This window comes from Ctenocephalides felis, unplaced genomic scaffold, assembly GCF_003426905.1.
Source record: "Ctenocephalides felis isolate EL2017-DRISC unplaced genomic scaffold, ASM342690v1 CF-g0.4_SCAFFOLD_03571, whole genome shotgun sequence".
In the NCBI taxonomy this organism is placed as follows: domain Eukaryota; kingdom Metazoa; phylum Arthropoda; class Insecta; order Siphonaptera; family Pulicidae; genus Ctenocephalides; species Ctenocephalides felis.
In genome coordinates this window covers 43,480,100-43,495,973 of record NW_020539725.1, presented here as the reverse complement: position 1 = coordinate 43,495,973, position 15,874 = coordinate 43,480,100, and the positions used below count along the sequence as shown (strand labels likewise).

Here is a 15,874-nt window from a genome sequence, read left to right as displayed (position 1 = left end):
TTCTATTCTTTATAGTCTTTTTTAATCTTCAAAGCATAGATTTCCAAGTTAGTTTTTGCAGTTGTCCCCTGTGATGGTTTCCGCTTGGTAATGGTCCTCCTGTTTACTATATGGATATTTATTTCTAAGAACAGTTTCTAATAATACAGATAATTAGTATTAATGTAATTTTTAAAGTAACAACAAATTCTTTATATGTAACAAAGGCTTTATAAGTTTAAAAATAATTCCATAAAGCGAATTCCTACGACGTAGACATTGTAAGCCGTAGACCCTCATACAACTTACACATTTTGATATACATATGTAATGCTTTTTTTCTTTTTAATTTCTTTTGTAAATTTGGCATACTATATTATAAGATCTTATAATGTAAGTGAAAAGATATTAATTAACGTGGTGCGTTTTAATCCGTAGACCAGTGGCGTAACTAGACCTTCCGGGGCCCGTGACAAATTCTTTCTTTAGGGACCCTATCGTGATACTCAATTTTTATTTTATTTAGTTTTTTTTAAAATAAAAACAATATTTTGATTGACAGATCATTTTTAATTTATTGCTTTAAAAGTTAGCCAAAAAGCACTAAGAAAAACAATTATATTAAATTACAATTCAGAAATATTTCACTCTGGTGTAGGTTTGACTCATTTGGTCAATAGATTTAAATTTTGATAGAATACTATATCTCTTGATACTATGTCTAAAAAAAATAAAAAATTCTCAAACTGTTTAAAAAAACGGTCACAAAACATGAAGAAACCAATATATGTGCTTAAAATGAATCAAACTCGTTTTGTATAAAAAGTGGTCAAATGGTTTATGATTAACTTAAAATTGTATTATTGTCTTTATTTGTCTCACTTTGGACTTTAAGAGAATTTAAACTGTATATTAAACCAAACAATATATTTTCCAAGTGTTATTCAGGTACAACATGAAAAAAAAAGTGCGCGTAAGGTTCACATGCGATTGAAGTAAAACTTTTTTGCTATCGTGCGAGATGGCATTTAAGTTAATAATAAATACATTATAAAACAATTTTGAAAAATGTTTATTAGTAATATTGTAACACTCGTGGTGCACACATTTATTAATTTCAACCATTATGGATATTTATAAAAAAATAAATTATAAACTATATATTCATAATAGCATTAAAAATATTTATAATATTTGAAAACAATAATGCAACTAAAGTCATGCTTACTTCAAATATGAAATGATTGGTTTTTAATTGTAATTAGCATTTAGAACCTTTATTAGAGAAACGAAGTAATTGCTGATTAATAAATTCTATAATATTGGTTCACAAAGTGGATCATGTTAAACAACGCCGAAAGAAATATTGTTTTCAAAATTTTACTCATCATGTAATTGTATTTGAAGAACTTCATGTAATAAAATTAACATACATTCATTGACAGCTTCTATTTTTTCCTGACGATACAATCTCATTCTTTGAGCACCTGTAATATCTGTCTTGTCTATAAAAATAATTTTTATTTGAATAACTTCAAAGATTTATAGAAATTACAATATACAAATTGTATCAATAAACTTACATTTTGTACACGGCACAAATGTTTCATTCGTTTTATTATTTTCATTACAATTATTTACGAGGGATGGTGTAAAATATTCTTCTCATTCAGGCATTTTTTTATTAAATCAAGATTTGTACTATAATGTAACCTCAAAACTAATGACATTCCAATTTCCTTCTTGTATTCTTACGCATACAACGTTGATGCTAGTACGCATACGACAGATCTCTATTCACATACACGACGACTAATCACAATCGACGCGGATACAAATGATTTCGTCAAGAGCGAATGACAAACTGTTCGGGCGTAACGCTATTTCCGTTGCATTTGTACAGCTTTACTCCTTAGTTCCGCCTGAAAAAGTTTACTTCAAAAAATATTTTCCGCGTTCACTTCGGCCAGGGGCTCCTTTGTGCCGGGGGCCCATGGCATTTTGCCACCCACGCCACCTTATAGTTGCATCACTGCCGTAGACCCTCATTTTCATTTCGTGGACTCCTAAATGTTTTTTTGCTGCTACTAGAAGAATAATTTTAAAGTCTAAATGTAACATTATATAAATATAACATACTTCTGTAGTATAACATTGACATAGATTTTATTTTTTATTTTTTGAAAAATCTTTTGATAATGATAAACCTTATTGAAATGATTTAAAACAAGGCAACACATCGCTTAGAGTCTACTCTATAATTAAATAAACGAATTATTGTTCAGTTTCTGTTCTTTTTCTCTACTTTCAGTACATTCTGAAATACACCCATGCGCACATTACGTCATCTCGGTTCGAGGACAAACGTACCGCGATGCGCGTGTCGTAATAGCTACGAGTAGTTGAAATCGAATAGTCCTTCGCCTTGGTTGTGTGAAGTGCGTATTATTTATTTATATTTGAAATATTTGCACGTGGGAAATAAAGAAAAATCGTTCATTAAAATGTTTGGCGGAATTGGAGGTAAGGATAAATGATTTTATATTTCAATATCTCAACAAGTTGTTATAAATAAATATATGATTATATTTGGACGTTACCTTCAACCTAATAAGCGGTAGAACTGATTGATTAAATGTAACAGTACGAAAATATCCACTCGAGGTTTGGACGATATTTTGTTGATAGTTTAATACTTTTATCTAATTTTATAATTTTCATAAGTTGCGACGATCTGTCTCATAGATAAGGAAATGATTTGTCTATTATAACATTTAGAAATTGTTTTGTATTTTTTTAAGCAGATGATTGTTTGAAACGCATATTTCTGACATATTTTTTACTATACTTCAATAGTATTTTTGGTTTGTTATGCAGCAATTTTTGTCTATTATAACATTGTTATGCAGCAATTTCTGTCTATTATAGAAATTGTTTTGTATTTATTTATGCAGATGATTATTTGAACGGCATTTTTCTGACATAATTTTTACTATACTTCAATAGTATTTTTGGTTTGTTATGCAGCAATTTTTAATAGTCCAGTCAGAATAGTAAGTTCACCTCGGAATTCGAGATACCTAGCTGTAAGTCTGTAAATACTTGTATATTGACACCTAAAAGTTGTCTCAAAACCTACATATGTTGCGTACACCCTACCATATGTAGGGTTTTGAGATAACTTTTAGGTGTCAATATACAAGTATTTACATACTTACAGCTGGTTATCTCGAATTCCGAGATTCTTAGTTAATTTAAGCTTAAATGACTGGACTATAAAGTGCATAATGCCAAGAATTTCATCCATAAATTTTGTTTCATCGAAGGCGGGAATGCATTTAATAAATCCCGCGCACAATTTTGTGATCGCTATTGAGCTTAAGCATTGAAATTTTCAAATAAATCAATTGTTCATAATTTGTTAATATTTGAAATGAGTCTCTAACTAACAAAGTTTCCTGAAAAAAATCTAACAATAAGCTTTATTGAAAACTAATGATTACATTCTCCAAACTTAGTTTATTAATATCGAGTTTTATTTTTGAAATGTTTTGTTATTCATTTTAGCAGTTTGAAAGGAATATTTCTGACATATTTTTATTATTTTAATTTATTATTATTTTATTAATTATATGTTTCCACGTTTGCAATTCCACGAACTTGTTGAATAATATTCTGTACGTGATATAAAAGTCATGAATATTCTACGCAATATCCAATTAACTATTTCAAGGCCGTTACATGGATTTTATGGTCTCGAACAAAGAAGCAAACCCTAATCTGTTATGCTACAGGTTATAATAATTTCAAATATCGACTTTTTTCTGGTATTATTTCAATTTTTGGCGTTTTACTTTTTGCATTCATATTAAAATCATTTTTGTTCGCGATAATAATAAACTCAAATACAAATTTTGTTTCAATTAAGACATTGGATTAGTACAAAAATAGATATGAGTAGTTTTTCAATTAGCTACAAACAAGACATTCCTCTGTTCATTTTTATCTGCTTTGTTAGCGTTAAACTAAATAATTATGAAATTTCGTTGTAAACGCTATTTGAAAATATTTCTATTGTTTCGCTGTTTTTCTTCATAATTAAAACTATTTGAAGCTACGTTCTATAATTTACTTTCCGCAAATTTTATTTAAGTTTATCTACTTAAAAATACAATTATGTTAGCACAATTTATTTTTGAAATCATTACAACGAAAATTAAAGTTAATATTAATCAATATTAACTTTAGTATAAGCAACTATATTTATTTCTTACATAAAAAATCAGCATATGCAGTGGATCTTGAAAACAAACTTGATTTTATATTATAAAATATTTATTATATTATTTAATAATATTTAGTAATTTATGGATGCATGACACTGAACAAATACGAAATTATATAATTTCTTATAAGAAAATTCTGATAATTAAAAATCACTAATTATGAAATCATATATTTTTCACTGAACAATTTGTAGATTCATTAATTCTGCTGCATTTTGTGTCAACATTTTCAAGTTTTTAATGACTTAAAATGACTAAAATTTATGACTTAAAACCTATTACCTTTAATATCTATCTATAATACACGCTATAATATGATCATAGAATATGAAAAATCATCTTATGACACTTTCCTAATTGCACTAACTGTGCATCAGTTGGTCATGAAAATGGTTTTTATATTATTAAATGATTATATTAGTTATATTCTTTATGAATTACGAAAAATTGAGAAACCACGAAGTTTAAATTCGTTTAAAGAGACCAGAAAAGCAAAAACATTTTTCATGAAGGGTTTTGTAGATTAATTATAATGAACCTATGAAAATCAATCCTGTTGAAGGCGATAAAAAACAATAGGCATTGGTTTAGGTTATTTTAATTATTGTGTAAATTTATATAAAATAGCTTAAAATTTAATGACGATTTGTCCGAAATTTCGAGAAGCTTTTGTATGCCAAAGGCATCTGAAAAATTTTTGTTATATTATTCATTTGTAATTTAGCTATTTTAATTATAAATTGTTGATCGCACACTACATCACGTTATGTTCCGAATTAATTTTGATACCAATAAATATTTAGAATTCTACATACATAAATATTGTAATAGAGAAATTATTAATTAAATTCAATTCAACTCTACTTTGTAAAAACATTTTTCTCGTATTCAAAGTTAGATCGCATTTTTCTCTGAGTTCAAAAAATTCTATATTATCAATTGATTACAAAAACAAAGTATTTTATAATAATTACACAAGATCGTAGTGATTATTGCAATAACTTAGGTCCCACAATACACATGTGTATTGTGGGACCTAAGTTTTTAAAGGAAAAAATAATCAGGAATTATTTCTAATTCTCGGTTAAACTTATTTAAAATCTTGTAAATAAAATAGATTTATATTTATTTCTTATGCTCTATATAATTTAAAATTTTTAAAACATAAACTATGAATATAAAAATTTATATTAATACATAAACTATTAATATAAAAATTTATAAAATATTTTTTTGGGATTTTTAAATGTGCATTTGCATATAATTTCATACGAAGACAAAAAACGAAAAAAACGAAGGATATATTTAATTTTATAATTATCGTAGCAATACAAATTAATTAATTTGCCTTCACCCTGGATATATGTGTGATCAAGTGTTACATATAACTTAACAGGATATTCGGAAAATGTTCCGAATGTGTGGGTTGTTGTTATCGATTTGTAAGTTTCTTGAAATTGTGCCAGTAAGTCGCCACGACTTTCGGAAGCTTTTCCTAACACTGAAGTAGGACAGGGGCGAAAGGTCAATAACTAATTACCTGGATAAAAAATGTATATGTACATATATTTCTAATGACACGACTTCTAAGCCACGTATAAAAATATTTTTAACTTCCCGTAGGGTAAGTTATTGTAATGGGCCGAAAATCGAAATTGAAATTTTTTACATTTCTCGACGTTTTGAAGGTTTCTGAACGTCTTGGCATACCTCAGAAAAAATGGATGTGTGTGTGTGTGTGTGTATGTATGGATACAAATTTCCAGTCACGTTTTAGGGCGCACGGATCAACCGATTTGAATGGTTCAAAAAACATTCGATTCCTATTTATAGGGAAAATTGCTGATTAGTTTTTGGCAAAGGCAGGTCCAGCCGTTTCGGAGATACGGAGCAAAGAGTGCAGAAAATAGAAATCGAATTTTTGAGCGAACGGAGTATCCGATTTGAATGATCTAAAAAACATTCAATTAGTAATGATTGGGAGAAGTGTTTATTAGTTTTTGGCAAAGGCAGGCCCAGCCATTTCGAAGATACGGAGCTAAATATGTAAAAAATGGCAGTTTTTGAGAGAACTAAGCGTCCGATTTAAATGATTCAAAGAACTTTCTGCTTGTCTTAACAAAATAATTGATTTTGGAAAACAAAATTTTGTTCCAATTTTTTTTTTTTTTTTAGTATTTTGTATATCGAAAATATTTCAGATTTTATTTTTAATTCTGACTATAGTTCTAATATACTTTACAAATAATTTCAACTCTGCAATTCGGTTTATATAATTCTTATAAATATTACACAATGTTACAATATTTATAATAATCTATTTGAAAACATTCAGTATTCCTCGAACATTTCGTTACGGTGCGGGAAGTTCCAGCAATTTGCCTTAAGGCACGATGCCATAATTGCCTCAAGACAGAATTCCACTTACAGCTAGTTTTTATTAAAATCGATAAATAAACCTAATGGGCTTGCGCCGACTTCCCATGTATTATTTGTTAATATCAAATATTATATAGCAAAGATATATAAAATAGTATGAAATAAATATATACGTTTGTAATATATTAAAGTTAATAATCAAAACTTTTTGGCTACATTTCTAATAATATTTGCGAAATATTATTCACTATATGATTTTTTGTAATACGAAAAAGCAACCTGATATTCTTTTTAAATTGATCACATTGATTAGGCGGCCTTGCAATAATGATACAATATGTTGTTAGCGAAGAAAATATCCTTAGGGTTATTTGTAGTTTTAATCCTTTAATTATAATTTATTAGGTCTATTTAATAGGTTCAATGATCTTCAAAAATGTTACATATTTCTTATTTCATTACATTGTTTTTTTTTAATTTGAATTTTTTTATACTCTGGCATCAGGGTATTTGCCATAACAACAAACATAAGTAATGTTTTATTTTTCAAATTAATTTTTTAACAATTATTATGTGAGATTATAACGCAGGAGGATATCAAGCTGACCAAAGATTTAAATGATAAATTAATTACCGAATTATTTTACGGTAACTTCTTTGAGCGTGTTTCGTTTGCATTCTAAATATTTGTTTCATTAATATTTATAAATTCTAAAATTTCTAAAAATATGCGAAAAAAGAAATGCTATTCGTGTATTAATGCTAGCGTGATTATGTTACATAAAAGCATATGCATTTAATGGTTATATATATGAATGCAACCTTGCAGAAAATATTTTATCGAGTACAATTCGTCATCAATAGGATATATTATATAAATAATTTAAAGTAATAGCCAATAAATAAATAATGTTTAAATAAATAAATGGCGCAACTATACCATCTGGGGCTTCACAAATTCTAGAATATTGTTGTACAGATTTCTGTGCAATATATTAAAACTACTTAACCATATCTGCAACAAAAATGATTAAATCCTGAAAAAAATCTTGTTTGTTCATTATATGAGATCAGCTTTGCTTTATAATATGTGTGTTTATGTATGCATAATATATATATGAATGTAGAAAGAAACGAGTTCATTGATATAAATATGACGCAGCATCATATACCTTTGAGGTCATCGTTTCTTTGAGATTATAAAATTATGTAAAATATGTATATTAACGTTATTTATATATGTATAATTATCTGCTTGAAGTAAATTTATTAATATCGTAATTTACGAATGTTTTACGAAATTTACGCGTTTTTATATATTAATTTTCATATTAGGCTAGTATAAAAATAAACTGTGTTTTTTTTAAATAATAGCATCACTAAAGAACATCGGGGCTAAAGCCGAAAATCTTTTTGAAAAGAAGAAGAAGGAAGCGGAAGAATTGGCAGCAGAAAAGAAAAGGGCGGCAGAAGAACTAATCGCCGAGCAGGCTCGTAAAACCGCTGAAACATTTAATCAAACGAAATCGGAACTTGAAACAAAAGCAGCCGAAACTGGTAAAAAAAAAAAAAAAATAAAAACTGTAAAATATCTTTTGATATGCTATTGTCATAATAAATTTAATTGATAAATATTTTTAACAATTAAATTTATTATGATAATTATAATTATTTAAAATAAGTTGTTACGGAACCGAAAAAAATATTTTTATTTTATTTTATTTTAATTAAAAATTGTGCTTGCTTATTATAAACTTTACACAAAGTTTTGTTTTTTAACTTCCCGTAGGGAAAGTTATAGTAATCGCAAAAAAATCGAAAATGAAAATGTTTATAGATCTTTACGTTTCAAAACCTTCTGAACATTTTGGCATTCCTTAGAAAAAATGGATGTATGTGTGTGTGTATGTGCGTGTGTGTGCGTGTATGTATGTATGTTAGGATACAAATTTTCGTCGACGATTTCGGGAACACGGATCAACCGATTTGAATAATTCAAAAAACATTCGATTCGTATTGATAAGGAGACGTGCTGATTAGTTTTTGGCGAAGGCAGGTCTAGCCGTTCCGCAGATCGGGGCAAAAAGTGCCTAAAACGGTAACTCAGTTTTTAAGAGAACGGAGCGTCCGATTTGAATAATTAAAAAAATATTTTATTTGTATTGACTAAATGAAGAACTGTTCAAATTTTTGGAAAGGCAGGTCCAACGACTTTGCACATATGCACATCAAATAATTAGATATTTTATAGAGATTTTAACAATAAGTATAAATTTTGTTTACATTCCTAAGGGTTCCGTACTAATGTTTACGCGTTAGACGGCGACGCGGCGCTTACGCGCTTCGATATTTCGTCTTTATGCAGTTAAAGCAGTACAGTTGCTTTGAAAAAAAGTTCAGAATTTCCAAAATATTTCAAACTAAATGATATAGGATAGAATGATTTAATATGGTTCGAAATTCTATTAAAAGTTTCAAATCATTGATCAACTTTTATTGATTATTTTTAATTACTCGAATTTATTGAATTGCGGTGCGGGAAGTACCAGCAATTTGCCTTAAGGCACGTTGCCTTAATTGCCTTAAGACAGAATTCAACTTACAGCTAGTTGCGGCTTTTATAAAACAATGTGTTTAATTTTTTTCTGGTTTACTTTCTGAACGATGATACACATACGTTGTTGAAACGTACATAATTATAGTTTTTTATTTCGACTATTTGGCTGCAAATAATAATTTCAAGAATACTTTTCAACGTGGAACAAAATTAATCAAAATATGAGCATGATTTATTGGAAAAGGACGCATTATCAGAAATAAACCGCATTTTGAATAATGTTAACTTTGTTTGCAGCTAACGATGCCAAGAAGACTGCGATTGATGCCTTTGATGAAGAGTTTTCGAAAGCAGAAAAGGCTATCGATGGCAAAGTGCAAGATGTTACAAATGCAGCCGATGCCAAATTAAAACAAGCAGGAGAGACACTGGATGGTACATTGAAAAATGTCGGACAAGCAATGGACAATACAGTTGATCAAACTACCGGCTTTGTCGACAACACGTTGAAACAAGCCGAGAGCGCTATCGATAATACGATGCACGCTGCGAGCAGCGCAGTGGATTCAAAAATAAAAGAAGCTGATCAGTTTATCGATGGAAAACGAGAACAAATTGGAAAAACTGTAGCCGACGCCGCTGGAAAAATTCACGGAGCTACAGATAATGCAGCTTCTGGTGCTCAAGGCCTTCTTGGAAAAGCAACTGCAGGCTTATTTAAATAGCTTGCTTAATTTATCTTGCTAAATTTTATGTCTATTTTAAATGAAATATGCAGATTTGCTGATAATTATAGCTCTCTGAGTTTGTCGGAGAATGGATTTATTACAAGTCAATGAATGTGTGATTTGAAGCTTCAAACTAATAATTTTTCAAACAATAGCATTACAATATCTCTTGGTGTTTTCAATAGGTGTGAACACGATTGCTATAATATTGTTGAATTTTTCATTGCATGTTCCATGAATATAAATCGCACAATTACCTGAGTGGTTACTTATGCCTTAAATCTTGTGTTATTAAATTTAATGTAAGATATTCAATAAATATAAATGTTATAAGTAAGTTAAAAGTATATTAACAAAAAACACCTTTTTATTTTAATCCTTTTCATATACCCGTGTTTATTAAAATTTACTCAAGTTATATAGAAATATTGATTTGCATACTTAGAAAATTTAATAATTTGTTCATAATTTTAGAAGAATGTGTGGACTGAATTTATAAATATGAAAACTATGCAACAGACATTAATATCCATGCATTTATCACTTGTTCGTAAAGTTCTAAGTGATTTTTAATCTCTACATGTACTTCATATATTTTGGAAACTTTAAAGACCTTGCTTTTCAAAACTCGTTTTATATTTCTCACTCATTAAAATAGCATAATTAATTAGTGTAAAAATACACTCTTTTAATCCAAAAAGGACATTTTGATATATACAAATATGATAAATCATGCTTAATGATAATATTTTTCCTTTCAGCATTAACTGTAATTACACTTTCTTCACAATTTGCACTACATCTTCATCACAAAGCACATGATCCTTTCCGACTTTTTGCGGTTGATGTTTAACAGATGACCCCCAAACTAATGCACTAAAAGTGAAATTGAGTGATGATAATTTTTTTAAGGTTGGTTATTAATCAATACAGCTATTATATTATCAAAAATACGAATGTATAATACTAGAATATTATATCTATTATGAATATTATATATATATATATATATATATATATATATATATATATACACATATATAACATTGAACGTTTCTTTAATAATACTTACTATTTGAACTCTTTAGCAATGGTTCTGTGCAACTTGTTGCAGAAATCCTCAACACTTGTTCGATCACTATGTAGTACTATAGGCGAGTTATAATCTGGCAGTTGTCCTTTTGGCTTTGTATAACTAAAGGTTGTTAAAGTCTTAGATTTCATTACCAATAACAAAAAAAAAATATTATAAGTAGACACTTACATGCGAACCAATTTTAAATATTCCCACATTTTCTCAAGCAGATCATCAAAATTCCAACGATGATGTGCAGAAATAGGAACACAATGGGGAATTTTATAAATAACATCTAATTCCTCAATGCTTATTTGATCTATGTAAATATTTAACATAATAGGTAAATTTTCTAATTAAAAAGAGAATTTACATTTATATGTTCAAATATACCTATTTTGTTTAATAAATATATGCAAGGGACATATATGCGATTTCCCTCAATAACATCTATAAGATCATCGCTGGTAGCATCGTAACGTAGAGTGATATCAGCATTATGAATTTTGTATTCTGACAAAATAGTTCTCACAGTTTCTAAGTCTAATTCTGATTGTGGACACTGAAAAAAAAGAAAAACAAAACAATTTATATAAAACTAATATGTTAAGTCAGGCAGTAATAACTTTCATAGCATGTTTAATATTATATCCTTACAGTCACATTCAGATTAATTCCTCCTTTATCCTTTTTCCTGTAGTGAATATTAGGTGGTTGTTTATTGAGTCTTAAGCCAAATCCTTCCAATTCATGTTCAAGAAGTTTTTTATGTTGCAATGGTTTTAACACATCCAGCACAATGAAAATCAAACCACATGTACGTGCTACAGCGATTACTTGACGACCACGACCCTTGCCATCTTTAGCACCTTCAATAATTCCAGGTAAATCCAACAACTAAAATAATTTATAAAACAAATGAGTCACTGATTAATTGTTGTTGGTTGGAAACTGCAAATAATATTCTCAAGTAATATCACTTATTTAGTCAAAGTGTTTTAGTTAAAGATTTATTTTGAATATATTATAGTGTATTGCATTAAAAAAATTTATTAATTTATAAATAATGTACCAATGAACATGGTCTCATACCACAAACCATAACTCACTTGAATTTTAGCACCTTTGTATTTAATACAACCTGGAACCGTTGTTAAAGTGGTAAATTCATAAGCTGCCACTTCTGAATAAACTCCTGCTAAAGTTGATAAAAGTGTAGACTTTCCAACTGACGGAAATCCAACAAATCCTATTCTTGCATCTCCAGTTTTAGCGACATCAAAACCTAATGAAATATTGTTAAATTTTACTTCAGGCATTAGTACAATATATATAGTATAAGTAAAAGTTAGATTTATAGAATCTTATTTAGTCATCACTGTTGCTATATGTTTGAGGGTGAAAAAAATTCTCTATAGTTTTGAGTTCACTAAATCTCTGAATGTACTGATTTGTATATACCTTCACCAGCTGCTCCGCCACCTCCTTTGGGGGTAATTAGCTCCCGTCTTAATTTGGCAAGTTTAGCTTTCAATAACCCTAAGTGACCAGATGTTGCTTTATTTTTTTGGGTACGTGCCATCTAAAATTATCAATAAACATTTTATTCCTTGACTTTTGCATAGTTATAGATAACCTAAAAATACCTCAGCCTCTATAGCTGCTATCTTTTCCAATATAGTACTCATCTTGAAATAAACTTTGAAATAGAATTTGGAAAATAGTTATGAATTATAAGTGTAATAAAGTATATTAATATATTAGATAGTAGAATTTGAAAAATATACAGCCGCTTTTCTACGTTGGCAAAAGTTTATGCATGTGCTTTTTGTCCAAATTTCACTTTGACAGTTCGTATTGTATCATATCACCGTGGCATAGAACAAGTATTATGTAGACGGAAATAGTTAAGAGCAAACACACAGAAACACAGAAATCAAAGAAAAAGATAGTCTCCCAAAGAAAAGGATATCGAAGTCACACAAGCGCGAATTCGAATCAAGATTCATGCAAAAGCTGCATTTATTCGGGAAATTCACAACATTCTTGAACAATTTACAACCATTTCAGACAGTTTACAATTTTTTTATATCATTTCTGGAAAGTATAAACCGTTAAAAACATATATATATATATATATTATCCATGACTGCATATGAATAATCAAATTAAAGTCCTCCAAATCCCATACTTTGTCAATTTGTTTAATTTTTAATTCGTGTTTCATTTCTTAAGTTGTTATTTGTTCTATTTCAAAAATTCTTGTTTACGAAGTACGAGAAGAGACAGCCATCTTGTTTTCTCTTTCATCTTTGTTATTAAACCCAGTTTCTGATTATGAGAACAAGCTGTATACAATAATACAATAATACGATATAAATTGTGAGTGTGAATATGTGAGCATTGCTTATTCATAGAGTTATGGGAAACCAAATACATTTATAAACAAAGATTAAATTTTATTGGTTTTAAAGTGTCGAAAGCAAGTGTAAGTTTTATTTTTGTCTCTTAGGTTATATGATTTTTTTAAAGAATATTTGATAATGTAAGACATTTATTAATATGTTAGCAATGCATCGATAATGGAATAGTATTTTTAGGGCTTCAAACTTTATACTATCTTTAATTCCAAAAACGAGCTTATGGATAATGACAATGCTGAGCAATAAGTTCTATTAAATTAAGCATCGTTAAGATATTTTACAATGACAAAATTCGCTCTGTATTATTTAATTTTAGAAGTGTTTTTCTGTTTGTGCATTCAAAATGTTTATAGTAAAGCAGCAATTGATGACAATAGACAATCCTTTCAAGGCTCTATGTTTTGTGAATATTACAATGAAAAATGTAACAATCCAGATGATCACAGTATAGACCAAGAAAAGTGCAAAATTGACTCTGAAGAATGTGTTTATACAGAGGGTATAAAACATTTTCAATGTTTTGTTTTATGGAAAGTTGACAATGCTACCAAGCAGCCTATAATTCATATGAAAGGATGCTTTTCCAGTGGTGAAGACTGCTACAAAAAAAATGAATGTGTTGCTAAAGCACATGAGACTAGAAATGGTTATTTGTTTTGTTGCTGTGAAGGTGACTATTGCAATAAAAGATTTGAATCTCGTAAAGAACTTTCTACTGAACGGCCAGTAGTCAATCATCCTGCAACTAAACCTGGTCATACAGTATTTCATATATTATTATTCACATGCCTAGCTCTGCTTTTAGCTTTTGGCATTATATTTGTGGTCTATTATTTTTTGAAAACATGCAAGGTTAATTACCATGAGTCTCCAACACAAGCTTTACTTCCTACAATACCTCAGTCACCGACTGAAGATCTCGGCCATATTCAATTGCTAGAGGTAAAAGCTTCAGGTCGTTTTGGATCAGTTTGGCGTGCAAAACGTAATGACGATGAAGTTGCTGTTAAAATTTTTCCAGTTCAGGATCAACAATCCTGGCTGGCAGAGCAGGAAATATTCAAACTTCCAAATATGTGTCATCCTGATATTCTTGAATACATTGGTGTAGAGAAGCGAGGTGATCACCTTCACACAGAATTTTGGCTTGTGACAGCATACCATCATCGAGGATCATTATGCGATTATCTGAAAGCTCATACTGTGACTTGGAATGAAATGGGCCGCATAGCAGAATCTATGGCAAGAGGATTAACTCACTTGCATGATGTAATTCCAGGACCAAAAGGAATGGAAATAAAACCTGCTGTTGCTCATCGTGATTTCAAGAGTAAGAATGTTCTCTTGAAAGCTGATATGAGCGCTTGTATTGCTGATTTTGGATTGGCCCTCATATTTCAACCAGGAAAGGCCTGTGGTGATACACATGGACAAGTTGGAACTCGTCGTTACATGGCTCCTGAGGTATTAGAAGGAGCCATAAATTTCACATTGGATGCATTTTTGAGAATCGATATGTATGCATGTGGTTTAGTTCTTTGGGAATTAGCTTCCAGATGCTCTGACCAAGGAATTCCTTGTCCAGAGTACAAATTACCATTTGAAGCAGAAGTTGGTACACATCCAACATTAGAAGAGATGCAGGAAGCAGTTGTAACAAAGAAAGTACGACCAGCAATTTTAGATCAGTGGAAACAACATCCAGGTTTAGCAACCATGTGCAACACTATGGAAGAGTGCTGGGATCATGATGCTGAAGCACGCTTATCTGCCAGTTGTGTTATGGAACGTGTCAGTCATTTGATGCGTTATGACGTACAGCAAAGTGAGGGTCTCATATTAGAGACTAATCCGAAAGTATCTTTGTGATTGAGTTAATGGATATTTACAGTGTTAAATATTTAAATGCATAATGAAATAATTTTATAGAAACAAACAGATTTTTGTGTTATAAATGATGTGTGTATGTGTGTGCATATTCTTGCATGTTTGTTTTGTGTATGTGCATTTGATTACAATGTATGTATTTAAAGTTTGTGAAAAGAATGGGTAATTTTATAAATGTATAAATGTGACATTAGTAAAATGAAAAAAAAAATTACTTATTGTAAGACTTGTTGGAACAAAATGCTCTAATAAATATGTGACAACTATTTTGTAAGAGCTTTACTAATAGCTAAATCTTCACAATATGATGAAATGAGATAAAGTTCATAAAATCAAAGAAAATCTTCAGTTTGAATGCTGATATTAAAGGAATTAAAAATGTTGGAAATAACTGTTTTTTATATGTTTGAGCTGCTGAATGATTACACATAGTGTTCAAAACATACAATAAATAATCCCATGATCTTTGATATTTATTTTTTCTTTTGATGAATTGGCAATTATTTTCTAACAATATGATTCAGTGTTGGATAATCAAATCTTCATATATATTTGTGTTA

The 15,874-nt window shown here is 29.3% G+C and overlaps 3 protein-coding genes across 3 annotated transcripts; 2 read left to right on the top strand and 1 right to left on the bottom strand.

Annotated features, from left to right (window-relative positions):
• Nucleotides 1-2,394: 2,394 nt before the first annotated feature.
• LOC113385214 lies at nt 2,395-10,134 on the top strand. Its single transcript, XM_026623038.1, has 3 exons — nt 2,395-2,502; nt 8,019-8,201; nt 9,499-10,134. The coding sequence occupies exons 1-3, from the start codon at nt 2,484-2,486 to the stop codon at nt 9,924-9,926; spliced, it is 630 nt and encodes a 209-aa protein (XP_026478823.1). The 5' UTR covers nt 2,395-2,483; the 3' UTR covers nt 9,927-10,134.
• Nucleotides 10,135-10,684: 550 nt separating this feature from the next.
• On the bottom strand, nt 10,685-12,868 carry LOC113384884 (GTP-binding protein 128up). The gene is made up of 8 exons (XM_026622653.1): nt 12,651-12,868; nt 12,466-12,586; nt 12,114-12,289; nt 11,662-11,901; nt 11,398-11,566; nt 11,194-11,323; nt 11,002-11,124; nt 10,685-10,805 (listed from the first exon to the last, which is right to left on the bottom strand). Exons 1-8 carry the CDS (start codon nt 12,690-12,692, stop codon nt 10,703-10,705), a joined length of 1,104 nt encoding a protein of 367 aa, XP_026478438.1. The 5' UTR covers nt 12,693-12,868; the 3' UTR covers nt 10,685-10,702.
• A 663-nt stretch (nt 12,869-13,531) lies between these two features.
• Nucleotides 13,532-15,385, top strand: LOC113384702 (activin receptor type-2A-like). Its single transcript, XM_026622456.1, has one exon. The coding sequence runs from the start codon at nt 13,710-13,712 to the stop codon at nt 15,294-15,296; it is 1,587 nt and encodes a 528-aa protein (XP_026478241.1). The 5' UTR covers nt 13,532-13,709; the 3' UTR covers nt 15,297-15,385.
• Nucleotides 15,386-15,874: the final 489 nt, after the last annotated feature.